The sequence below is a fragment of the Kogia breviceps genome, chromosome 19 (genome assembly GCF_026419965.1).
Source record: "Kogia breviceps isolate mKogBre1 chromosome 19, mKogBre1 haplotype 1, whole genome shotgun sequence".
Classification (NCBI taxonomy): Eukaryota; Metazoa; Chordata; class Mammalia; order Artiodactyla; family Physeteridae; genus Kogia; species Kogia breviceps.
The window spans coordinates 9,970,655-9,997,266 of NC_081328.1; the positions used below are offsets into that span (position 1 = coordinate 9,970,655).

Here is a 26,612-nt window from a genome sequence, read left to right on the forward strand (position 1 = left end):
ACCGGGTTTCGAGCCATGCCATCGCCTCCTGCTCCCGCAGCCTCTGCTGGTCCCCGGCCTCCCGAGCACCTCAGCAGCCAGCCCTGGGTGAGGACAGGGGCCACCGATGCACCTGGCAGGGCAGGGGTAGCACTGTGGCTTGGGGGCTTCCGAGGAGCAGGGGTGGGGCGTGGAGGGGAAATCCTTAAGGTTGGATCCAGCCCTTATTTTAAGAAGGGGATTGTGTACAACAGCATGGTTGTACACCCGTGTGTCTGTATCAGCGCCTGTCCGCCTCGGTGTGTGTGTGTCTGTGTGTGTGCCCGCAGGCCAATGCCCAGTATGACTCTCTGTACAACACTGGGTCTGCCGGTGGACTCCGGTGCGTGGGCGGCTATACCTCGGTGTGGGTTTGTCACCGTAGGTCTGTGTGGGGCAGTGTAGCCCTGGGGGTAGAGTCCTGAGTGTGTAGGCATAGGAGACAGTGTCCGTGTATTTGTCTGTGGGGTCGTGATTCTGTGGGTGACCGTCTCAGACAGCGGTGTGTGTGTGCGTTTGTGTGTGCGTGCAGAAGAATGTGGGTGTCAGTGTCTAGCTCTGCATGGGACAGTGATCCAATGTGTGTCTGCTTCTGTGAGTTGGTATCAGAGCGCTACAAACTGGGTGGCTGGAGGTACAGGTGTGCCTGTCACAGTGCCCCAGCAAGTCAGAGCCCAGTGTGTGTGTGTGTGTGTGTGTGTGTGTGTGTGTGTGTGTGTGTGAGACAGAGAGTGTCGTGTGAAGCAGTGATTCAGTGCGTTTGAATCAGTGTGCGTGTGTCCCCGAGGGTTTGAGCGAGTGTGGCGGCATGCTCCCCTGTGCGACAGTGCCCTGTGTGCTTGTGTAGACTCGTGTTGGTGTGAGCGCCAATGCATTCGCCCGGTGTGTGTATTTTACGAGAGCGAGGCTGTGTGTGTGTGTGTGTGTGTGTGTGTGTGTGTGTGTATGGGAGTGAGTGTCAGCGTCTCTGCTCCCCAGCAGCGCGAGTGGCAGCGCCAGGTGGGCTGGTCCCCAGGACCTGGGATGGGGGTGGGCGCCACCCCGCCCCGCCCCGCCCCGCCAGCCACGACCCCTCCCACGGGCGGCGGGCGGCGGTAGGACGGCCGCCTCTAGGACCCGGCGGCGGCCGGCCGCCGTCCTCGGGCCGCGCGAGTGAGCATGTGCAGAGTCTGGCGCCCGCTCGCCCGCCGCCCGCCGCCCGCCGCCCGCTTGGCGCCCGCTTGGCGCCCGCTTGCTCCGCCGCCGCGGCTCAGCCGGGACGTCCGCAGCCCAGGGAGCCAGGTGGCGGCGCCCTGTGCCCGGGGCGCGTCGGGCCGCTCCTCGCCGCGGGGCGCCCGGGGGCGTGCGGGCGCCGAGGGCGCCTAGGCTCCGGGCACTGCGGGGTTGCGGGCTCGGCGCCCCGGGGAGGCGGGCGCGTGGCCGCCGGAGCGGCCGCCCCAGCTGGCCGCTATCGCGAGGTGAGTGCGTTCTCCGGGTGCCCCAGCCGGGACCCCCGCGCGGGCTGCGGGCAGGGTTCCCCCAGACGCGGGCCAACAAGTTTGTGTAGACGCGGCCGGGAGCGCGGCGGGGCTGCACCTGCTCCGGCTCCGGGGCGCGCTGGCGGGGGGCGCCTCTCGCGGGGCCGCGGCGGCTTCGCCCGGGAGTGTGTTTGAGTGGAGCCGGGGTCGGGGGCCGCTTCGGCACGAGCGGGATGGGGCGGGGGTGCGCAAAGCAGTTTCCCGAGCCGCGTCCGCCTCCTGGAATCCTTAGAGACCGTCCGTTTCCCCGGAGGGAGCCGTGGATCCGGGGAGGGGGCGAGGACAGGCTTTGGGGTGCGCACTGCCTCTTCTAAGAGGAGACGTTTACCACAGGCAGCTCCCTCTCGTTCCGCCACCACGCCAGGCTTCCGGTCAGCGGAGGGTTTTCTCTGTTTCTTGGTGAACTTGAGGCACGGGCAAAGGCGAAACGCACGTATTTCGTCCAGAAAATTACTCCCAAGTAGAACTCTGCATTTTCCTAAGAGTAGACGGAAACTCACGACTGGAGGCTACTAATTGCGTTTTTCGTTTCTCATGGGAAGCCTCCAGGGGGTCTTCTGCCTCAGGGTAACCAACCTCCCGGGTGTCTGTTTTCCTGAGCATCTGTGCCCACGGCTGATGCCTGCTCGGTGCTGGCTCGCCCGTAGGGAGGCGGGGGCGGAGAGGGAGATCTCTGACCCTTCTCTGAGCAGTGGGAGGGCTGGTTGTAAGGGTTCCAGCCCCCCCCCCCCACCGTCCTGGCCTGGGGTCCCACAGCTGCCCACGCTCGCCTGCTCCCCCCCTGCCCCCAAGATGGACAGACTCGGAACTCCTCTCTACTTTTCTAACAGCGTTAGACGCTGTCCTCCCTCTTGCCGCTGGAAGGGCATGCTTCAGTTTATGGCGCACTCGGGTTATCCCAAGGAGCTGGGGCGGGGGGGCCTTTTCTTTTTCTCCTTTGCATAGCCTAGGTTATCGGGCACAGAGAGTGAGGGCTCGTGGCGAGTGGAATACAGGAGGCGGAACGCTGGCTGGCTCCGCTCTGTCTGCAGCCGACCCTGCCCGCTGGTTGCGGGGAGGTTTCCCTCGAGTATTCCCCTCACCGCCCCCAGCCCCACGCCATATCCTTAGCTCTGGCCTCACCAGTCCCTTGGAGAAGATGCCCCGATGGGCCATCAGAGCCCAGCAGTTCCATGGGGAGGGGCAGCCGTGTTCAGCCGTGATGCGCACCCCCTGAAGGAAGCGTGGCCGGTAACTGGGCTGGTGCGCTGAGCCCAGCAGCCTCATCTTCCCCCAGGAGAAGCCCCCTGGCCCTCACCTGCAGCTGCATCCCCGCCCCACCCGTCTTCAGCAGGACCATTGCCACAGCTCCTCTGGAAGAATGCCTTATTTTGGGGTGAGGGGATCCCTTATTCAGTGGGCGTTGGAGCCCTGTGGGGCACTGTCCTGTGGCCTACAGCATGTCTGGCCAGGAGTGAAGAGACGCTAGGATTAGGCACAAGGCCAGACCCCTGCCCCTTGCCTCCTGTTTGCCTAACCAGGCAGAAGTGGATATTGTGGGCCACCAGTTGGTCGGCTGCTAAAGCCTGAGCCTCTGAGCTCTGGGCAGTGAGTTGCAGAGCTGCTTCGCTGTAGAGTCTGCCTGAACAGGCAACCCAGAGCCTCTCGACCAGGACTGAACCATGTCTGAGCAGCGCCTCTCAGGAGGGCTTGTTTCTCTTTGTAGACACGCCCAGCTTGCGATCCTATCCGGCTCAGACTCAAGTCAGCCATAGTGAGACCAGTCTCCCGGACTCTCCCTCCGGAGCTACACTGAGGCCAGGGCAAAGCTCAGTGATTAGACCTTCGGGGTCTTTAGCCATAGGATGTGAGTGATGATCAGACCCACCAGCAGGGACAGAACTGGGTTGGAGGCAAGCCCTGCTCATCTGAGGAGTGAGTGCTTGAACGTGGCTTTGGACTACCTTCCCCCCCCGCCCCCCCGGGCCTCTTTTCACACTGTGGCTTTTAATCTCTCTTCCTCGTGGTTTTAATAAACAGCATGGTGACGTATCACCTGGAAAGTTGTTGGAAGGGTGGCACTTTTGGAGAACGTATTTAGGGAGGAACTCTATCTCCCAATGCGGACGTGAGGGTAGTTGGAAAAATGGGGTGAATTAATTGTGTACATCATAAAACACTGTGTGCCTCTTGGTAGCTGTTAAGCCTTTCCTCCTCCACTTTGATTCTCTTTTTCTTGCTCCTGGAAACTCATGAGGGGGCCAGGAGGGTGCTGAGGACAGGAGGGCCCAAGGTGTCTTGGCCTCCCCCACCCCCGGCATAAGTCCCCCATCCCAGTGACCTGAGGCACGGCGGGCACAGAGCCAGAGGAGGGCAGGGTCCGCTTTGGCTGGGTACTCCACCCACGTGCCCAGATTTATCCAAATCACTCAGTGGGGTTTGGACAAACCTCGAGAGTTTGCCACTCAATGGGAGAAACATACGAACACATGAACAAAATCGGGTTCTACTAAAGAGGTGGCCCAGAGATAGCCTAAAAGTGTCTGTGATTGGCTCTCGCAAGGATGGGCTGTGCTCCAGATCAACCAACTAAAAAGGCAAAATGCCTTTTAGTGCATTTGGTGGTATTCCTGTCTTTCTTTGCAGCCCTGGCCCCTAGAGGGCTGCCTGGAGGAATATCCATCCCTGGAGTTGAACAGTTGAAGACCATGTGATATGGTAGGTGATGCCCCAGACCTGGAATCCGAAAACTTGAGTTCAGTGTAGCAGTAGCTATTTGTCTTTGGTCAAGTTAATTTGCCCTCTGTCTTCCTCAAAGTCTGCATCTCCACGATGGAGATGATAATGATTTGACTTCACGAGTTTATGGGAAGATCAGTCATTCATTTGATGATCTGTTGATTCATTCAGCACACTTGAGAGTGTGTCAGAGTACCTTGCAATCTCTAATGTGGTACATAAAGATTTATTCTTATTTATATGAACCCCAGCACTGGGTTTGCTGGAGGATTCCCCCCTCCCCCCACCTCCTTTGCATTGAGTGGAGTTTCAGCCTTACTATTATGTTTTATACCTTTTTAGCGATATTTCTTATTTTGGACCTTTTAAGTTCTGAAGTTCAGAAGATCGAAAGATTTGCCTCCTCAAAGGCAGGGACCCCACCCCATTCCCATTTCCCAGACCTTGTCCCACCCCAGGGCCCAGCAGATCTATATTTAGTGGGCCCTTTGCTCTCTTTCTGAATCTCCAAGAGCCAGAGGCATGGGACCCTGGGATGAGGAGAGCATGGCCCTGAGCCTTGGAGGGTGGCCAGTGGGCACAGATTTCTGGGGTCTGCCCTGTGCCCCACCCAGAGGTGGCCAGAGGCACTGCCTCTGTGGCTATGAGGGGCTCATAGGCTGGGAGGAGAAGTGGGCTGCGTAGCCAGGACTCAAGGCAGGACATGTCGCCCAGAGCATCCAGCCTTGCCGTCGAGCGCTGGGGAGTGGCTCTGCTCCTGGGATCGGGAAAGCTTCTTGGAGTGGGTGGCATCAGAGCTGAGGCTTGGTAGCCACAAAGCCTTTCAGAGCCACAAGATGGGGCCCGCGTTGGCATATCTGGCCGACGGAAGAGTATGTGTAAGGGGGCACGAAGCATTGCACGCTGGCCAGTGGGGCGTCGAGTTCTGGAAGGAATATTGAAGGGAAGTTGTTGGGAGACTGAACCAGGAAGGGCCACTGAATGCCAGGCTGAGGCGCTTGAACTTGGTCGTCTGAGTCCTGGGGAGCCATTGCAGGCTATAGCATTGCTAGTTCTTGGTGTTAGAAAGATCTCTTTGTTAGGGTGCTGGGAGGGGACGGCGTCTCGGAGAGGGGGCGGGGTCCAGATGACAGGCACCGAGCCTGAGCAGGGCAGAGGCAGGGGTTGAGAGTGGGAAGAGACAGGGGAGGGCTAATTCAGAGCCCCGAGCCCAGCCGGAGGCTCCCCGGTGTGGCTTCGCTGAGGTCCTGAGGCTGAGACACCCACCTGCCCCGCCCCCCAGCTGCCGCTCATGCAGGCTGGGGCCCCGAACTGCTGGACCAGGAATGCCCGTCTCCTTGTCTGGGGAGCGACGTGTCGGCCCCCGTTCCTTGAGCTTAGGGCTCTCGCCCTGCTGAGAGCGCGCTGCTCTGGACCCCCAGAGGGTTGCTGCCCTCACTGCAGTGGCCGAGATGCTTCTGGGGCAGCTGGAGTGGTTCTCCCCTCACCTGCCTGTCCTCTCTGGCGGCAGGGGGGCGGGGGGTGAGGGATGACTGAGTCACATGACTGAACCCCAGTGGCCACTGGTCAGGCCCAGGCCATCCCCGACCTCTTTCTCCAGCCCCCGGGACCTAGGGTCCGCCTTCTCTCCTCTCCCGGCTGTCGCCACCCCTCTCCGGTTCAGTCCCTTGGAGACCCCAGCGTGGTGCCATCTGCCCAACCCTTGCCCCTTCAGGCTGGGCCACAGCTGCCCCCTGGGGCCCAGACGACAACAGAGTAACAGCCAAGGGCTCAAGTTGTCTTAAGTCCCCGCCTGAGACCCCCAGAAGCCCCTCTGTCCCAATATTCTCCTCTCATTCCTGGGAAGAAACTGAGGGGCTCCCTCCCCTGGGCCCCGGTCTCCTCTGGGGTGACACTTGGGCCCCTGGCAGGCCACCAGGCAGGACAGCTGGTGTCCACCGTGGTCCAGCCTGAGGCTCAGTGCCTCCCTGGTGCCTCCTCCCTCCCGACAAGGCCGGAGCCTCGGGTAGGGGTGGGCCCCCTGTCCCCCCATCGCTCCCCTGAAGCACTTTGCATGATTCCCAGACCGGCGGTGTCACGTGGGAAGCGCGCCTTGAGGAAGAATGGTCCAGACCTGCAGAGGAGGGGAGGGGCCCCGAGGCTGTGACCGCATGGCAGCATCTGGGAGGTCTGACAGGGGTGGGGCGAGGGGGTGTGACACCATAGGTGGTGATGGAGGCGCACTAAACCCCTTTCGGGAATCAGCCTTGCCTCGTGTGAAGCTGGTGTGGGGAGAGAGGCGGGAAGCTTAGTGGGCCTGGGGCGGGTTCCGGCAGCAGGCAGCCAGGTCTGAATTCCGGTCCTGGTTTGTCTGGCCTTGGCCAAGGCGCTTCACCCAGCTGAGCTTCAGAGCCCTGGGCTCTCAGATGGGGGTGATCAGGGCATCTGCCTCCGTGGGAGATGGGAGTAAATGACGTGGTGCAGGTGACATACACAACCCAGTCTAGCCGGATTATTCAACGCCGCAAGTGCTTCGTAAATGGTGGCATTGAAAAAGCAAGCAATTGCTAACAGCCGTCCTAGCGTGGGGGCAGCTTCAAGTAAGACTGGGATAGTGTGCCCACCCCAGGGAGTTGGAGGCTGAGAGGAGGTGTGGGTGGCTGAGTCCCCCCACCGCTCAGCTGCTGCAGGCCTCTCCTCCAGCGTCTGCATGTTTGCCTCTTTTGCATTTTTAAGCTGAAGGCTGTAGGTAACAGGTTTACTCCCTGATCCCATCCCAGGACAATGCCTATTTACCCCCATTTAACAGATGAGGAGCCTGAGGCTCTGCCCTGTGCCGGTGGCTTGCTCAAGGTGGCTTTGTTCTAATGGAGGGCCTCCTGGCTTTGGGGTACAGCAGGCACAGCTGATGGGTAGCGGCTACATACGCGCCCCAGGCGCTGGCTGCTGCTTCCGTGCAGCTGCCTTGTGGCTTAGCTGTGAGCCCTTGTGCAGGTGCTGCATGTAGCCCAGCCCCCCACCCCAGGCCTCTTTCAGGTTCAGTCACTCAACAAACATTTTTACGGGCACTGCCCTGCCGGATGTGTGCTGGGATCTGGGGATGTGGCGAGAATGGGAGATGGGGTGTCACCTGTGCCCTGGGGGAGAGGTGAGCGTGGCAGAGGGTGGGGGACGACTGACAAATGGAATATCAGTGGTAAGTGGGGTGGAAGCCTGGACAGGGGCACAGGTTCCTGATGTGGCAGGTGTTCTGGGCTGGGAATCGGCTTCGCGATGTTAGAAGTTCAGAGTGGCAGCCTGCCTTATAGGAGGCCAGGGTCATTGAGCGCTGGCGTGAAGGTAGCTCCCCCCTGCCCCCACGTCCAGTGCCCTCCTCCCCAGACCAGGGGAGGCCCCTCTGGGAAGGGTTGGCTCTAGAGAGGACTTGGTGTGTGGGGGGTGCCTTGGGGAAGCCGGGTGTGATCAGCCCTGACAGTGCCCCATCCCACTGTGCCCTTTGTAGCAGGCTCCCAGAGCCTGTATACAAATGCGTATGGAATTCTGGCCGGGTCTTGGCTTCAAAATTCTGAACTGCTGATCCATCGCCCACCTTTTGGCTCCATCGCATCAGAACCTTTCTTCCCAGGCCTCCTCTCTCCCCTTATATTTTCGTTCTATAGGATTTTTCACTGGTGGAATCCCAATCTTGTAACCAGAAGCCTTTTGCAAGCAGATCTGGAAACCTCTCTTCCTGGAATGACGACAGGAAGGATAACATGTAGAGCTCAGGCACCCTTATTAATTTCCATGTGTCTGTAAGACCTGAACTGGTGAAGCTGTGTCCTTTGTGCTTACGTATCACTCCATCTCCCGTGTTTGCAGCGAGGCCCCCGCAGCTCTGGATGACCAGAATTTGAGATTTCACTGCCCTGACCTCCACAGGAAGAGGTTTCTGATAGCATGATTCGCCCATCAATGCATCTTCCCGTTCATTTTTACAAAATGTATTCAGAAACAGATGGCTGAACATCTGTGCTGCTGGGGCTCACGCTGGGGGCCAGGGTTACTCAAATGACCTCTAGCCTTGAGTCAGTCACAGTCCTGCAAGGATGATTGACAAGTACAGGGACAATTAAAATCATCTCGGGGTGGTGAATGCTGGGATGGGGGTCAGCACAGGCTGTGGGAAGACAGAGAAATCTACACCAGTGGGTGGGTGGTGGTCAGGGAGAGCTTCTCGGAGGAGGTGGCACCTGGGCTGATTCTCGGAAGATACACAAGGATTCACCAGGCAAAGAGGGAGGAAAAGACATCAAATGCACTGTGTACAAAGGCACCAGGGCAGATGTGCTGTGTGGTCACTCTGCTGGACTCTGTGTGTGTGTGTGTGTGTGTGTGTGTGTGTGTGTGTGTGTGTGTGTGTACACACACATGTGCACACGTCACGGGGAAGCAGAAGGAAAGGGCCCTGCGAGAGGTGAGCTGGTTGGGCTGGATCAGGAAGGGGGCCTCGTATGCGATGCTAAGGAGCTTGGAGTTTATCCCAAAGCCGTGGGGAGCTACTGAGAAGGGTTTTAAGCAGGGTTTTAAGCCGTGATCAGATTTGTGTGTTAGTAGGATCACCCAGGCAGCCTTGCAGAGGATGGATTGGAGGGGCCAAAGCTAGAGGCAGGGAGAACAGTCAGGATTTCTTGGCATTTTCTCTGCGGTTCTACAAATGTGACGAGGCTGGCTGGGGTGGGCCTGGCACACACCAGCTTAGAAAGAAAAGAGAAGCTCTGGAGACCCGTCTGGAAGGGCTCCCAGACTCAGGGTTTAATTCCACCTTCATCTGCTGATTCCCTGGCCTGCCACCCCTGCCCCAGCCTAAAGGACCCACCGGACCCCCATATTCCCAGATCCTGCCCTCCCCAGAAAGCTCAGAACCTGGCAGCTCTCAGCATTGAGTCAGAAAGGGTCATGCTGGTCTGGGCCCCTCCTGGGCCCCTGGAGTACCAGGCCACAAGAGCCCAAACATTTGTCTTTCCTCTCACACCCAGCCGCCGTCTGTAGGGCACAGAGCAGCCATTGAGGGGCCGTGGGGCCCTGGCGGGGGTACCGGGCCTTGTTACAGGCAGCGGCTTAGTCACGCTCCTAGGACTCTTTCTCCCCGGGACAAGCCTGTCCTTGTGTTAAGGGCTGTCCTCACCCAGCAGCCCGGCTCACAGCAGCTGCAGGACCCTCTGCAAACCCCTGACAGTGCACTTCAGAGGCACCGCCAAAGGAAACCAAAGCCCAGCGTGAGAGCTGAGTCCTGGGGCGCAGAGGGGCACCCGGGAAGGCTGCTCTAAGAGCCCTCCCCGCTTCAGCTCACCAGGTGCCCAGCCCCGTTGGCAGGTGCGTGGCCTGGGGCACCCCTGCACTGGCCTCCTGCCTTCAGGAAGCCTGAAGCCCGCTCCCTCCCCGTGTGCCCTCTCGTGTGTTAGAACTTACCCACGTCTGCAGAAGCATCTCCAAACGACAGTTTGCAGCCCCAAGGCACCCGGGGAGTCAGCACGCGTGTATTGAGCACCTGCTGTATACTTGTGCCTTGGTCTGGGTGCACCCGTAGGTGGTGGGGGTCTCATTATAGGCTGGGGCCACATGTCAGTTCAGAGTCCAGGCTCCGAATACAGACTGTTCCAAACCTTGGCCCCTCTGCTCACCAGCTGTGTGACTTTGGGAAAGGTACGTTGCCTCCTTTTGCCCCAGTTTCCTCGTCTGTAAAATGCGGCTAGGACGGTACAGTATCTACCTCGCTGGGTTGGTGTGAGGGTTAAATGAGATGATACGTAAAGCGTTTAGCTCAGTGCCTGGCATGAAGTAAGGATTCAGTACAAAGACACAGCTGTGGGGTTTTTTTTTGATGGGAGTGGAAGGTGTTTCTTTCTTTCTTTTTTTCTCCCCCCACACTCCCCCCCGCCCCAGGCATCCAGGCTGCCATATAACATTGAGCAGAGTTCCCTGTGCTCTACAGTAGACCCTTGCTGGTTATCCTTTTTAAACATACCTCTGCTGCTGTTTTGCCTCCTTACTGCTGTCGTTATTGGATCTTTCTACCGCTCCGGGATAGAGTGTTAGCCCCCCTTTTACAGATGAGGAAGCTGAGGCCCAGTGAGGTGAAGTAACCCACCTGATATCACACAGCCATGCAGTGGCAGAGCTGGGACTGGAAGCCAGCTCTCTGTCCTGTGCTCTTGCAACACGGCTGTTCCCTTTGGTAAACAGAGCCCCGGAGTGCAGGGTGCCTGGCCCTGGGACAGTGGGAGAAGTGGACCCTCCTACTGCATCTAAGTGCCCTTTCTCTTCTTTTCCAGATTTATAAGCTGGAGATGAGGGTCGCTAGAGCCCAGGCATGGCAAAGTTTGTGACACTTGGGCAGAAGCTGCAGCTGCAGGGTCCGGGCCGGAGTTAAGTGGTGGTACCGTCTGAGCACCTGCTGAAAACCAGGCAGGAGGAACAGTAACCCCAGGAGAGCACAGGCTGGAGCCGGGGTGCAGGGATGACGCCTCCGCAGGCCCCAGCCTCCCTCCCGCCTGGGTGCTAGGAGCTGTCCCTGGGCTCCAGCCGGGAGCCCTGCCGCCCAGGGGCATGGCCAAACCTTTCTTCCGACTCCAGAAGTTTCTCCGCCGGACGCAGTTCCTGCTCTTCTTCCTCACAGCCGCCTACCTGATGACCGGCAGCCTGCTGCTGCTGCAACGGGCCCGCGTGGGCCTCCCGCCGGGCCCCCGGGCCCCCGGCCCCCTGCAGGCCCTGCCCGTGGCCGCCGTGGCGCTGGGCGTGGGCCTGCTGGACAGCAGAGCCCTGCACGACCCCCGGGTCAGCCCAGAACTGCTGCTCGGCGTGGACGTGCTGCGGGGCCCCCCAGCCCGGCCCCGGCCCGGCCCCCGCTGGCTCCGCAGCCGCAACTCAGAGCTGCGCCAGCTGCGGCGCCGCTGGTTCCACCACTTCATGGCGGACCCCCAGGGGCCGCCCGCCCTGGGCCCTGAGGCCCCCAGGCCAGCCGCCAGCAGCCAAGGTAGGTGCTCAGCCCTGGGTCTCCTTGCCTATATGGGAGCTACTCCCAGAGGCCCCATTCGGGGTCACAGGACTGGTGTCCCCTCTCCCTGGCCCCGGCGGCAGCCCAAGCAGTAGGCACCGAGAGCCCATGGCCTTCCCACACCGCCCCTTCCCCCGGCTCCGAGGCAGACAGGAGGGGCCTGGGAGGGGAAGCCCTTTGGAGTCTCGCTCGCTCCCCGGCTGGGCTCGCACGTGGCTGGAGGTTGAGACGTGTGAGCATCTTTGAGCTGAGACAGACCTCGGCTTGAATCCTGGCTCAGCCCCAAGTTTATCGGGTGACCACGTCTCTTCATTTCCCTGGGTTCCTCGGAAATGGAGATTGAGATACCCGCCCCAGGGTTACGGTGAGGATTAAATGCGATAACATAGAGCGGCGGTTTGCGAAGCAGAGTCCCAGACCAGCAGCCTCAGCGTCACCTGGGAGCTTGTTGCAAGTGCAGATTCTCAGCTTCTCTCAGACTTAGCAAGTCCCAAACTCTGGGGCGGGGGCCGGCAGTCTGGAGCAGCACCGTCTGCAGGTGGTTCTCATGTGTGCAAAGGCTGAGGCCCGCTGGGCTAGGGGTCCTGATGTATTCCCTGGCGCTCGGGAACTGGCAGCTATTATTCTTTAAATTCCCCAAAGGTCATTCTCTTGGTTTGGGTTCCCCGGAAGCAAACCCTGAAACCGGCATTCAGATGGACTTGGTTAATTTGGGCTGTGATCCCAGGAACACTGGGAGGGAGTGGGAAGTGAGACAGGGAAGAGAAGGTGGTCAGTAAAGGGCACGTTAGGGAACAGGTGGGGGCTTGGAGCGAGGGTAGAACATGCATCTCAGGGTGCAGCCTGGAGGCAGCAAGCCTGTGGGGACACGGGCGGGGCACTGATCAGACCGCCAGAGTCATGCAGCTGGGACTCCATCGTGGTGGGGTCAGCCGGGTTCCAGGTCGGGACTCTTTACACCAAGTTATCCAGACTATGCGGGGCCCAGTTAACTGAGCCTGTGTGAAGTGGGCACCCACGGAGTGTCACAGCTATTGTTGGGTGGAGACTGACCTCAGTCAGTGTCTCAGCATCCCTGGCACCAGCCTATTTGGTCCTGTACCACAGAGCACAGGAGAGCTGCTATCCTGAGTATAAGAAGTGCAGTTGGAGCTTAGAGTCCTCAGTGGCAGGATATAGAAGAAGATGAGGCAAGAGCCTTAGGAGGAAGAGTCCGGTGGCCCAGTACAATGAAGACTGGAGGACTCTGCCTTCTACAAGAAAGAAACTTCCTTGGAATGAAGTTTCATCTGAAATCCTCTAGGTCATAGCCCTTGTGTAGGATTCCTCAGCAAGGCTTCCACGTAAGAATGAGGGAGAATTGAGGAACTGGTTCTGTAGCTCATTTCACGCAGATACAATTTCTTTAAACTCTCCCCAACACATCTAGAAGCTGGGTCTCTATGCAGGCTACACCAGTGTAACTCATTTAGACTAAAGTGTAAGTGACTAAACAACGTTGCCATGGATTTCTTGGAAAGAAGGCATGGAAAGAGCACAAGTTTTGAAAACAGACCTGGGTTTCTCTCTTGGTCTTGCCAGTTATTGGCTCTATGACCTTGGGCAAATTAGCCATGATTCCTCTTTTTATTTCTCTCAGTCCACGCTTACTGGGGACCCACATATGAGTCTCCATGTGTGCTATTCACTGTGCACTTGAGGAGCTCAGTCTGGTGGTGGAATCAGATATGCACCCAAGTGATTACCCCACAGTGTGACTGAGGCATCATAGAGGCACGTGCAAAGGGCTTGGGGCTCATGAGACAGAATTGACAAGTTCTTTGTAACCTGGCTTCAGGGTGACTGGGCAGCAGAGGGGAGGACTCAGGGTGACCTGGTTATAGCCCTGTGTATAGAATACGTATATCCAGGAGAACCAGTGGGTACCCCCTAAGTCATCATTCAGAGAGGCGATGGAAGAGGCTGCAGTGAACGCTGAGGAGATCATGGTGAGATGTTAACAGGACCGCTCGTCACCCATTATACACCCCCAGTTTCTGCCCTGAGCCCCTGAGTGCCCTCCACGCTCTGATGCTCTGGCTGACCCTCCCTGGTGACCCCCAAACCTAGCAAGTGAAGGGTTAATGCCTGGTTCAGCAGGAACAGTCAGGTTCTGGTGTTGAATGGTGATAATTCTGACAGGTTGGTGTCCCCCCCCCGCCAATTGGTGGTTCGATATTTTGAATATCCCCCAGGATTGGAGGAAGAATTAGCCCTCTGGGAGAGGCCATGGTATCCTGGCTGGAGATCTTCAGAGAAAGTGGGGAGAGGCAGGCACTGGCCTGAAGACCCTCTGGGAGCCCCCTTCCCTTCTTGAGGCTCTGTGGGCCCCGCACAGCCAGGCGGGCCTCCCTGGTGGCGAGTAGATTGCAGGCCAGCCCTCGGGACAGCTGCTGGGGTTGCAGACAAAGAGAGCGTCTCTTTGCGGCCTGGGCAGCCCGCCATCCCCCTGTAAGGGGATCCGGCAGGCAAGCCTTGGAAGCTGCAGGAGGCCCCATCAATCACTGAGCATTTCATTATACCTTGGACAACATCCATAATGGAATAAAATGTCAGTAAGTTTACTAGGGGAAAAATAGTAACTTCTCCATAGCCAGTTTGTTTTTTATTGATAGTAATTTGCAAAGACATTGCAATATCTCCAAAGCCATCGTTAATAGCGTCACGGCATGTCCATTTTGATGTGCAAATGAGCAGATGCGGAGTCACAGACAATAATATATCGCCTCCGTTTCAGCCGAAGGTAATAAATCCGTCTCAGAATGTGTCCCAGTGCAACCCTGGGAAGTCCTTTCTTTTTGCACATTCTCTCTTTCTAACTCTGTCAGGGAGTTAGAAAAGCCATTCATTATTTTTCCAGGAGAAAGGGCTCCCCTCCTCCTCACAAGCAGAGGGGGAGGCGCCTGCGTCTCAGGCCTTTGCTACAAACTGAGATGGGACCAGCGGGGCGTGGGCGTCCCCTCCAGACCGGTCAGTTCCATCCGATGGCCACCTGGTAGCTGGTTAGCCTCTTCTTGTTTTTGAAGAACCCAAGCCTGACCTGCTCAAAACCATTCTTTCTCTCTTATCAATGTGTTCTGCTAATATTTACGGAGCCGGGACTTCCCTGGTGGCGCAGTGGTTAAGAATCTGCCTTCCGGACTTCCCTGGTGGCACAGTGGTTAAGAATCCGCCTGCCAATGCAGGGGACACGGGTTCGAGCCCTGGTCCGGGAAGATCCCACGTGCCGCGGAGCAACTATGCCCGTGCGCCACAACTACTGAGCCTTCACTCTAGAGCCCGGGAGCCACGACTACTGAAGCCCACATGCCTAGAGCCCGTGCTCTGCAGCAAGAGAAGCTACCGCAATAAGAAGCCCATGCACCGCAATGAAGAGTAGCCCCCGCTCGCCTCAACTAGAAAAAGCCCGCGCGCAGCAACAAAGACCCAACACAGCCAAAAAATATATAAATTAAAAAAAAAAATTCACGGAGCCATCGTCACGCTCGGCCCCCAGGTTAGAGTGAAGGATCAGAGTAATTACAGCTGTTACTTCTCCGAGCATCTGTGACGTGCCCAGATGTACATCTGTTATTTAATTTAATCTTTGACCAGCCTTATGATGTCAGCGGTGCTATCACCATTTTAATGACGAAGGATTTTGCATTTCAGGGAAGGAAAGTCATGTAAAAATGTTTATTGTTAATAATGACATATAAACAATAAAAACAGTCACCACTGAGCCCGTACTACATGCCACGCCTGCATTAGATACTTTCTATGTTATCTCGTGGAATTCTCACAACCACCCCATGAATTCCATGAGACCATATCCCCGTTTTACAGATGGGGAAGTGGAGGCTCAGGAAGGGGAAGCTGCTCATGCCAGGCCACGCAGTCAGAGAGTAGTGGAGCCTGGATTTGAATCTAAGGCAGCCCGTTCCCGAAGGCTGTTTGCCCACTCTCCCCACAAAATGTGTATGCCCCGGTCTCAGCCTTCAGGGCTCTTGAGCCCGGGCACCTTTAGAACCTTCTGGCTAATTTCCCATCAATGGTGACGAGTGTTTAGCAACCCCTGAGCTTGTTTTGGATGTTTACTTGAAAGCTATAATAGAATTTCTTCTTTGTTGAGCAACACACATCAGAAATGTCTTAAATACTAGGTTTTTTTTTTACTAAATAGGCAGGCTAAGGAGAGCGATTGATTCTCACTGACCTGGGTGAAGGCTTTCTGGTCTTGGTAGTCCTGAGATTTATATAAAGAGAGAGAAGCTTGTGGGGACTGGGTGCCTGGGGTCCCGAGGAGAGGAGTGGAGCCTGTGTCCACGGACAGACACTGGGTGTGGCCACGTGTGTGCTGGTGGCATCCGCGATGAAGGTGACCTCAAGAGGCTCCTAGCCTGGAAGGGGGAGAGACCCTTTGGCAGACATTGAGAAGGTGACTGTTGCTCTCTCCTCAGCCCCAGGTCCTCTAACCTGAGGTGTCTGGGTCTTTAACCATTCCTGGCATGGCGGAGAGTGCCATGTTCCACCATCTTGGTCATCTCCCTCTTGCCTTGCCTGTCTTAACCTGGGGCCCTGGGAGTCGCTCACTGGTGCAGCCAGTGGGACCAGCCCCTCCTTGCATTTGGGCTCTGTGCTCCCCCTCTCGCACCCTCACAGGATGTCAGTGTGGGTTTTAGGAGCTCTAACCCACTGTTGGCATCGTGCCTGACCCTGCCTGGTGAGTCACCAGCGAAGGGGAAGGTGTGGTCCCTGCCCGCAGTGAGCCTCAAGTCATGGTACAGAGACAGGACACACAGGTGTACGCGATTTTTAACAACAACAGTTAATGATAAGGATTTGGGTGACAGCAAGTTTTTCAGACACTCAATGTGACAATTCAGAGAAAGGAGAGACCAGAGTGGGCTGGAGTGGTCAGGGCTGTAAGTTGTCAAGGACAGGTAGGAAGTAAAGTGTGGACATGTGGGAGGGAGCAGGGACGTGACCAAATGTGGCGAGAGAGATGAGCTTGGGTGGGGTGGTGGGTTGCATTTATGCATTTGAAAGTTGAGGAAACTGAGGCACGGAACGTTGAAGTGATTTAGTCAAGGTCAGAGATGGATTTAGGTGTGGTGTCCACACCCAGGAAAATCACTCCCTGATTGGGGCCCTAGGAATGAAGGCTGGCAGACCCACTCCAAACCACTCAGCAGGCGGCCCTGAGCTTCTGCTTCGGGCCAGGTTCTTGGCAGCAGTAAAAACCGGGCTCGCCTGATCAGGGAGCTCCTGCACTGGTGGTGGATGAGATCGTTACTCCTCCCCGCAGAGCCGCTTGCCCAGCCGGCAGGCTGTTGGGAGGCCTTGGGCACGCTGCTTCCCAGAGACAGCCTGATTTCCGGAGGCTGCGGCGTATACTGCTCAGGCGCCACTTGAGACATCCTGGAACTGAGTGTAGACGTTCCCCTGGAGACGAGCAGCATCTTTGTCACGGGTGCCTGATCCAGATCTCGGCACAGCTATCGTGGGTGTGCAGTTCACAGCTCGGACTATGTGATGGCGTGTTTGCAAACTCCCAATGCACAGTTCCTTCAACGCACTGTGGTGCACGTGACATTTACACACCTGACACACTTGCTTAGTGCTCGAGTTCTCCAGGCTTTGATGTGCATTTCTGGGAGGCAGCTCCCTCTCTTGAGGTGACAGGTCAGGGCTGTTTCCCATTGACACGTGCACGGTTGGGTCAACACCGTCACTGCTTTGTGGAGTCTTGTCCCCTAGTGTCCCTTTGCAGGGATGTGCCAGAGATGCCCGGACCGGGGAGGGCTCAGCTGTCCCTTGGTGCTAGTGATTCCCACACAGGACAGCCCTCTTAACATGTTAACAGATGCTGCTTACACACCTGCAGTGATGGGGCCTTAACTCCCTCCCGGGGTGGCAGATTTTCTTCTTGAAATAACTCTCCCTGTTTGCAAGATCTTTGTGTTGGCTAAGGTCAGACTTTCCATAACTCATTTCTTCCCTCTGGACCACGAGGAGGTGACAGAACCTGCCTATCGAGACATTTTTGGAGGCAGAGAGGCCTTTTCCAGCCTAGGAAGGGTAGGGATGGAGAGGAGAGGGGTCCCCGGGAAGCAATTCAACCAGCCAGCCTCAGTGGGTGAGGGTCAGTGGAAGAGAGTTGTATTCTGGCTGATGCCAGGCTCCTGGCAGGGTGTCTGGAGGGACAGTAGGCCATTCACTGCGAACAGGGGGAGGAAGAGAGCGATGTGGAAGCGTCGGAGGCGCTGCGGGGAGGGTTGGTCCACAGCCTCATCCCCTGGGCTCCTCTGAGAAGAGCCTTAGCCAGGAAGGGCAATGCCAAGGGTGGAGCCAGGCCACCTTCCCTCTCCGGGGCCTCTGAGTCTCTGCCGTTCTTCCCCTCCTGCAGGCACATACATGGGGTGCTTCAGTGACGACGGCCAGGAGAGGACTCTCAAGGGGGCTGTGTTTTTTGACTTGAGAAAGATGACCGTCCCCCACTGCCAGAACGCGTGCGCTGAGCGGTAAGTGTGGGACCCTGACCATCAACTCCACTGGAAATAAGGTCCAGAAAGTGAAAGTGGTGTCCCTGAGGTGATGCGGGACGGCAGGGGGTTAGGGAGAGAGCTCTGGGCTCAGTGTCAGGAGACCCCGGGGTTCACTTCCTGCAGTGCCAGGACTCACCCTTAGCCTGGCCGCAGACCCAGCTGCCATTCCTGGATCCAGACCTCAGTGCCCTGGGCCAAGGTCGGGACTCACCCCAGGCCCCGCTCTGCCTGCAGGTCCTACGTCTATGCCGGCTTGGAGGCCGGGGCCGAATGCTACTGTGGAAACCGGCTCCCGGCGATGAGCACGGGGCCAGAGGAGTGTAACCACGAGTGCAAAGGGGAGAAGAGCTCCGTGTGCGGGGGTGTGGGCCGTCTCTCCGTGTACCGCGTGGAGCAGCTGCAGCCCGGCTCCAGGAAGCGTGAGTATGGCAGTCTGTCCCCGCTCTGCCACCACCCCCGCATCTGCAGCCCCTCGTCCAAACCACGTGGGACCGAACGTGTGCTCCCCCTTCCTCACCACCTTCCCCAGACAGGCTCGCGGCAGGGGTGTGGGGTTAGCCGGAGTTCGCTCGAGGTCATGACCGAGGCACATCTTTCCTTATCCTCTACAGGAGAGAGAAACCGATCAGGAGGCCCAGGGCCTAGGTCTAGGTGTGTCTCATACATGCTGTGTGGCCTCAGGCAGTTTGCTTCCCCTCTCTGGGTTCCAGTCTAGTTTGTGAAGTACAGAGACAGACTTTGATTTCTAGCAGTGGGGCAGACCAGGTAATCTGAATGTTTCCTAGCTGTGAAACACCTAGAAATGCTGGGTAAAATTGTTTTAAATGCACAGCTGAACTAACAGCCAAGTAAGGAAATCCCTGGCTCTAGGAAAGAAGTGGGAACTGGGAATCACAGTGGGGAGATGAAGGTAATCGGGGATGCTGTGCAGCCCTGGGTCTCCGCCAGGGGAAGTTGCTGATCTTGGTGATCACAGGGCTTAGGTTTTCCTGTCCACAGAGGACAGAAAAGGAGGCTTTGAGCCTGTCAGGGTAGGGAGTTGGATTGAAACTTCTGTATATAGTTGGATCCAATTTCACTGAAGTATAAATCAGTGAAATTTTAGATTAAAAAAAAACAAACACCTACCAGAAATAGAAAAACTTGTCTGTTTTGACCTGAGCTTCGGGTGAAAAAAAAAAATTCCTAAGAATTTATAACCTAAGAGTTTATTATTGCAGGCCTGCAATTATATGAGTTTTGAGGTTCAGATTTCTGCTTTCTGCCTGGTCCTGAAAGCTCCAACATGAAATTTGGCTCTGGGCCATCTGGAGGTACCGACAGAGGCAAATGCAGACTTCTGTCTTGGGAGCTGTGCCACCAACCCAGGTGTAAAGAGTTGCTGTAGATAAATTCTCACTGAAAATGAGTTTACAATACAATTCAAAATTATAGAACTCAGGAGGAGATAATCAACCACGAGGGAGAGTAAGCTGATGCATCAAGCAGCAAGACTGAACCTCCCAGAATTTCACCTGAAAGTGCTATCAAACAGAGAGGACATAACTGAGGGGGCCCCAGCTAGATGTTTGGGAAACTCAGATTTCTCCTCATTGCAAGACGAGCTGCAGATCCACTTGATGTAATTATAAAAGGCCCTTTTATAAAATAATATGGCTGTACATTTGCACATTTGGGGAGCCATCCTCTTCCTGACTGGGAGGGGCCAGGCTGGGAAGAAGTCAGAGCGTGAGAGACCTCCCCCCACCACTGGCAAGTGTGAGACTGCAGGTGATGGAGGCACAGCCCAGCGTCCAGGAACATCAGCTCATGAACTCAGCCACCTCTGGCCAGGGACCAGGGCTCCAGGAGAGCTGATGGATTAGTTCAAGAACTGGCCAGAGCTCAGAGAAAGGTGTCAGGTCAGAAGCGAAGACTGCAGAGGGGTTTCTGGGAGAGCTTTCCTAGTGACGAAGTAGTTTGCTAAGCAGTCCAGAAGCCCAGCTCAGAGAAGCATGGGTGAGCTTCCAAGCCAACACTGGCTACCATCTACGGGGTCAGAGTGATGGCGAGAGCGGCTCAGTGCTCAGACCCGGCCAGCTAGGCTATTCTGGTGCTTCCTATATTCAGACAGGATTATCTGGGAACCAGGGCTCCAGATGGGGGAATGGGGACAGGGGTGGAGACCCTGACAATACACTCTACAGATTCACCAGTGAGCCATTAACTCAACAGATATTCATTGACACCTACTCTGTGCCAGGCCCTGTCCTGGCTCAGCAGTTTGCCATGGTACCTGGATGTATCAAGTCCTGCCCTGTCATCTGGGCATCCACATGGGCTTCCTGAGGACCAGATTGCTCCAGGAGGGCTTCTTGGGCCTTTGCTTTTCGTGGGTTCAAACAACATTAGCCCCCCCTGACTCCTCAGCCCTGCCCGCCAGGAGGATGAGGTCTGTATGTGGGCTCTGGGCCGCCCTGGCAGCTTGTCCTGCCTGCTCAGCCACTGACCCTTAGAGATCAGTATTTGGCTCTAGGTTGCCCACTGGTTAAGGGTCAGATGGTCCAGTCACTCAAGCCAGCCTCAGATCCCAAGTCGGCTAGACTTGTTGTCATAGTTGACGTTGAAACGGTTTAACAGCCACCCCTTCTGGCAGGCTGTGGAGCCTGCATGGCTGACCTTTGCCTGCCTGTTCCCATCTCAAGGGCGGGAACCGACAGGATCTCTGTCAAGAGGTGACCAGGTGACTGGCCATCTGAAATTTCAGCTTCTCACTGGCGAGGAGCTCTCACAGGAGTAAGACCCACGAAGGTGTTCCCCGGGTTGGGCTCAGAGGGAGGTGCAGAGCAAGCCCTCCGCGGCCGCATCTTGGCTGTATCTTTCCGCGGCCGCATCTTGGCTGTATCTTTCCGCGGCCGCATCTTGGCGGTATCCTTCCGCCGCCGCATCTTGGCTGTATCCTTCCGCGGCCGCATCTTGGCAGTATCCTTCCGCGGCCGCATCTTGGCGGTATCCTTCCGTGGCCGCATCTTGGCGGTATCCTTCCGTGGCCGCATCTTGGAGGTATCCTTCTGCGGCCGCATCTTGGAGGTATCCTTCTGGCGTAAGTGCCCCCGGAGCTGTCACCTGGGGGGGGGGGGGGAGGGTGTGGGATGGACTGCCCAGGGTGACAGCCTCTTCCCCGACAGTCACAGCGGTGAAGCCTAGAGGCAGCTGATGCTGCGCTTCTAGCAGCCATCTTGTATCACTGACCTGTTACAGCTTATGCCGCGCCCTCACCTATCCTGTCGTGTCCAGTTCCTTTTTCCGTCAGCACGTACTGGGCACCTGCTGTGTGTCAGGGTCAGGGCTGGGTGTGGGGAGCGTTGGGGTGACCCAGATGCAGCCTCCTCCCAGGCCACAGGGAGGTCCTCACCGGGACACTGATCGCCCCACTCTCCCTGCCTGTCCTGCTCACCCTCCCTTGCCGCGTGGCCCGGAGCCTGTCTCCCTGGAGTCTGTCCCGCCCCAGGGCAGCTGGCCACGACCACCGCCCAGTCCGTCTAGATATTTTGTCCTTTGGAGAGCCGGTCATGCCACAGGACAGGACGGAGTTCTGTGGGTCCTGCACAAGTCATCCCCCCAGGCCCTTGCACCAAAATCCAGGGCAGGAAAGTGACTCTGGGAGATTGGCAGCCCCATGGGGGCTGGCATGCGGGTGCATGTCATTCCTCAGAACAACTCTAGCCCCCAGGCGTTACTTAGGTGAGAAAATGGAGAGTCTCTGAGTCCATGACACGCCCAGATTGCTGACTGAGGCCCTGGCAGTGCCAGGGCTTGATCCCAGGCCGTTAGCATGCTCCGCCTGGACTGTTTTCCCAGCACCAGGCTGCTTTCCTTCATTTGTGCCCTGATAGGTCCGTGCCCTGACGCCCAGACCACTGGTGCCACGGTCGAGAGGATGGGCTTCCAGACCCAGAGTTTGGTCCTGCTTTGCAGTTTTGCGTGGAGAGAGCCTCCCGGCATGGTGCCGGCTGGCTAGAGGGTTTCTGCTCTCTCCAAGAGGTGTGGCAGGCGGAGAGAACCGGGAGAGATGCTGGGGCCCAGGAGATGTTGTTAAAAGGAGCATGGGATGAGAATCAGGATGCCATCCAGAGAAGCTCTGAGGAGTCTGGAGGAAATAGGAACAGTTGGTGTCGGAACATTTCAGAAGGTTTGTCCCCACACCAAGGAAGCCAACTAGGGAGCTGAACTTCTGCACCAGAAGGTCTGTAGAACAACTTGGCAGCCTGTGTACCACGGGCTTGAGGAGGATTCCTAGAATTTGGCAGGAGTTCAAGGTCAGAGAGAAAGCAAAGCAGTGGTAGGACTCGACGGTACAGCAGGAGGGAGTGTGGCAGGGTTTCAGGTTTCCGATCGACTTTTCTTTTCGTGCGTGCGTGGGTAGGACAGAGTTTTCCAGAGTATCAATCTCTTGGGTCACCTAGTGCAGAATCTAGCACAGACTGGATGCACAATCCCGATTTGTGGAAGGAAGGAAGGGAGGGAGGGAGGGAGGAAGGAAGGAAGATAGGGAAGGAAGGAAGAGAGGGAAGGAGGAGGAGAGAGAGCACGCTGTCCCCCAAGGGCTGGCAGGAGAAGCAAGACATGAGTTCAGAAGCTTCAGCCAAATGGTCCCTTGTCGGTGACCCTGGCGACCAAGGCTAACGAAGGTTCTGGTGCCTGGTTTCTCTCAGGAGCTTGGCTTGACCACAGCCTCTAAGGGCAGTTTGCCCTCTCTGATTGGAAGTCTGCCTTTACTGAGTGTACTTCCACCTGTTGCGGCCTCTGAAGCCACCGTTTTCCTCTGTGACAGGCACCAAGAACTGTGGGCCCCATTTCTCACCGGAACCCTATTTCCCTCCCCGCAGGAAGGACCGTCACGTACCGGGGCTGCTTCCGACTGCTGGAGAACGTCACACACGCCTTCCCCGACTCCCTGGTACAGGCCAACGTGACCGTGGAGACCTGTTCAGGATTTTGTTCCCAGAAAGTAAGAGCAATTATGATCTCACAGCCCTGTCCTTTAACCATCCAGCCCGAGTGGTGGTCTCAGGGAGGGGCAGGTGCCCGTGCGGGGCCGCGGCTGTCCGTCCTCGGAGCTTGGGTGGGAGCCGAGGAGGGAGGTCCGGGAGGGCGATGATACAGCAGAGTCGCCGAGGATGCCCGCAGGGACCCCGCTAGCCAGGTGATCCGGGGCTGGGTGGGGAATTGTCAGAGAAGGCTGTAAAGCTGAAAGGATCGTGCCTTTCCCGACGTGAGCTCTTGGCACAAGTGTCAGGTGTTAAATTGACTTGGTTTGGAAACAGGAAGACGCTGGCTTGGGATTTGGGGAGTGCAGATTTTCTGTTACTTGCGCCGACAGCATTGGCCATGAATCTGACTTCAGGGCTGTAGTCACTCATGTACCTTTGGTTCAGCCTGGGCTGAGGAGTGGAGCGTGGCTCCGTGCAGGGGCCGGGCTGGGCACCAAAGGCCAGCGTCCCTGCGTTGCATGCCAGCTCCAGGGTAGGAGATGTCGATGAAGGCCACGTGGGGCTTGCACAGAGCAGGACCGGGGATGGAGTATGAAGCGAGGCTGGCGGGACCCGTGGGCCGCCCAAAGAGCTTTGAGAGCTGGGGCTGGAGACTCGTGGTCTCCAGATTGGGCTGGATGCTGTGGCCCTGGAAATAGCCCCGGGTGGCAGTAGGCTGGGATTTAGGGCTGCTCCGATGTGCTGGGGTTCAGTAGTCTTGATGGGGCTGTGCTACGTGGCAGTGTAACAGGGTAGGGCTGGGAGAGAGGAGGGCCTTGGCAACGATGATGATATTTATCAACAGAAGCTAACAGGTGTTGATCATTTACTGCAGGTTCTGTTCCAATTGTACAAGTGTTAACCCATTTAATCCTCTTGGCAACCACAGGTGCTCTGATTAACTGCATTTTGCAGGTGAGGGAACAGAGAGCTCAGGCATTCTGCCTGAGGTCACACAGCCAGGAAGGGGGAGATCCAGGATTTGAACTCTGCCCAGCTCCGTAGCCTGCTGGTTGTTAGAAGGGTATAGGGCGTGGGCCTCAGCAAAAGCACATGTAGTTGGACACAAAGAGGCACTCCCTCCATGGCGCCCCGACCCACAGGGAGCTGCCGTGCTCTCAGCCCTCTTGAGATGCTTCCCTTGGAGGTTGGGGGAGACAAAGCCTTTTTCCTTCTCGCTTCCCTCTTGCACAGTCGTGGCCTTTGAAGTGGCTCTCTGACATCTCCGGCATTTCCAAAGCCACTGCCAAGGATGTCTTAGGCGGCAGGGCTCATGAGACACAATTCCGGGAGCTGAAAAGACTGTTTGTTGATTCACAGACATCTGGCCTGGGGACCCCTTCCTCCCCTCTCCCCCTGGTGGGAGCAGAGCCAGTAGAGATGGCGGGGACACCCGCTTGCCCAGCAGGGAAGCAAGCCGCCCTCTCTGGGCTTCCTCCACACCTGCAGTTCAGAGCGGCTCCCTGGAGAGCCGCCCACTGGAATCAGAGGAGCTCAGCTGGTCTGGGCCTGCTGAAGGCCAGCCTCCCAGTCAGCAGACACAGAGGCATCTTCCTGTGTGCCGGGCGCTGGGTTGCAGCCTTCCCACGGGTGGTCGGCTCTGATCCTCCCAGAGCTCCGTGAGCAGGGATAGCCTGACCCCTGCTTGCTGCGGAGCCAGTGCAGGTTTGCAGGAGTGAGAGCTCTTACACGCAGGCACGGAGCGATGGGCTCTACATCCCACTCTCGACACCACGCCCCGTGCTTTTCATGCTGCTGCCTCTCGGTGTGACATCGGCGGGGGAAGGGGACAGGCGAGGTAGCCGGAGGAGACAGGAGACAGGAAAAGAAGCAAGAGGAAGGGGAGCAGGCAGCATCAGGGCTCTGCCTCTTCGATGTTTTAAGTTATTTTCAACAGATAACACGCTCACGTGGAACACAGTAAAAAGACACCAAAGGGGGTCGAGGGGAAAGTCCTCCTCTCACCCCTGTGTGTCGTCCACTCAGTGTCCTTCCTTGGACACAGCTGACGGACCTGACCTCGGCCAGCCAGTCTCAGAGAGAGTCTATGAATATTCAAGCGGTCGTTCCTTTACAGAGTCCTGATGCCTTTACAGACCCCACAGATAGTAACGAGCCAGACACGCTGCTCTGCCCCACAGCCCCCTCCTCTCTCGTAGAGATCGCTCCACGTTGGCACAGAAAGCGCTTTCCCATTCTTTTATTCGATTACGTGGATGTCCTATAACTTATTTAACCAACGCCCCGCTCTTAAGCATTTAGGTTGTTTCCAGTCTTTTGCGTTTACAAACAAGGCTGTGATGACTCTGCTTGTAGGTGGGTTGTTTTGTGTCGGTGGTGGACCTGCCAGATAAAACTCTTAGGAGGTGCCAGGTCAAAGGCCGTCTGTCCTTGTCCTGTGGGTGACCTTTGCCATGCTGCCCTCGGCAAAGGTTGTGTCAATTTTAGGCGCCACCGGAGCTCTGCGTGAGAGGGAAGCAAGGCGTCCCTGCGCCTCTTCTTTTGGAGAGGGTGACTTCAGGGCAGCATCCCTGGTAGGCGGCCCGGTATTCTGGGGATGCCTCCCCTGGGGCAGCCCTCAAGGGCCCAGAGAATTCTGCCTTGTGGTTACAGACACAGAACTTGACGATTTTAAACTCTTCAACTCCTATTTCCAGCCATTCTTCATATTTACTGACAGGAATCCAGGTCGCTGCAATCTCACATTGCAGCGTGTGCCAAAAGATACCTGAGGGGTGTTGATAGCTTATGCCGTTTTGCACCTTTGCATTTTGTACGTCTCCCCTCGAGATGCGTTTCAAGGACGGGTTACTTGCTTGGCTCTGGGCAGTGATGCTGCGAATCGCTGAGGTCAGAACAAGGATGAGAGGGCGTCCAGGGTCCTCAGAAATGGCCTTTGCCCTACAGGCGTCAGAATCTGTGCTGACAGCTTGGCTCATATCCTGGCCTCCCGTGTATTATCAGATGGGGCCGGGAGAGTGGCTGTTTCCTTGAGTCCCATTGTTTCGATCCACAGAATGTTGCAGCTGTGTGAGGATCAGAGTCACCATTTCCGGCTTTCAAGCTGTAAGCAGGTCTTGGCAGGACATACTTGTGGGACAGGGGCCAAATACGTACACTGACACTTATGGGGGGATGCCAGCTCCCCCACGAGATAGAGCTCACCCCTGAAGAAGGGCTAAGATAGGAACTGGGTGATTCTGACCTACAGCCGAGGAAGGTCAGTGCCTGGTGGGGGTGAAGGCGGCTTGGAGGGAGGCTGCGGTAGGAGGGCTGCAACTTTGGGGAAGGGTTAGAGCTGGAGGATGTGGGGCGGCGTCAGCGGGCAGAGGAGGGGCGTGAGGAGTGCATCATAAATCCAGGCAATGGCTGGGCGGGGGTGACGTAGTGGGAAGGCAGCCAGCCCGCCCAGAGTGCAGGGCTCCGTGGTGCCATGTGAAAGGTAGGGCGGGGACAAACTGCAACAGGCCTTGGATGCCCGCCTCCAAGTCCAGATGTTTTTCGGTGGGTAAGAGGGAGCTACTGATGGTGTGGCAGGGAGGGGGCTGTATGACTGGTGTGGGGCTTCGTAGCTGTGGGTAGGATGCTCTGGGGTGAGGGGTGTTCTCTGTGGTTCCCTTTGGGAGACAAGCAGTCCTCAGGGCCACCCCCAGAGATGCCTTGGCAAAACTGTGACCGAAGTCCACCTGCGACCTGGCTCTGGGATTAGGAATTCCAGGTAGGGCAAGGATGATGCCCCAGACGTCATGCTTGTAAGTGAAGCCGC

The 26,612-nt window shown here is 57.1% G+C and overlaps 1 protein-coding gene across 5 annotated transcripts in view; it reads left to right on the forward strand.

Annotated features, from left to right (window-relative positions):
* The window catches only part of WSCD1 (WSC domain containing 1), a 54,297-nt gene continuing 27,685 nt past the window's right edge, over positions 1–26,612 (forward strand). For 2 of the 5 annotated variants that reach the window (XR_010838346.1, XM_059046721.2), the window contains exons 1-5: positions 1,337–1,475; positions 10,547–11,247; positions 17,696–17,810; positions 18,069–18,253; positions 22,703–22,824. Coding sequence is in view for 4 of the 5 variants with exons in the window: in XM_059046721.2 (XP_058902704.1) it covers positions 10,821–11,247; positions 17,696–17,810; positions 18,069–18,253; positions 22,703–22,824 (849 nt within the window). In the remaining variant the exon portion in view is untranslated. Of the gene's footprint in view, positions 88–1,336; positions 1,476–4,160; positions 4,233–10,546; positions 11,248–17,695; positions 17,811–18,068; positions 18,254–22,702; positions 22,825–26,612 lie in introns of those variants that run through there. The other 3 variants (XM_067022146.1, XM_067022145.1, XM_059046720.2) reach the window with 3 other exon arrangements.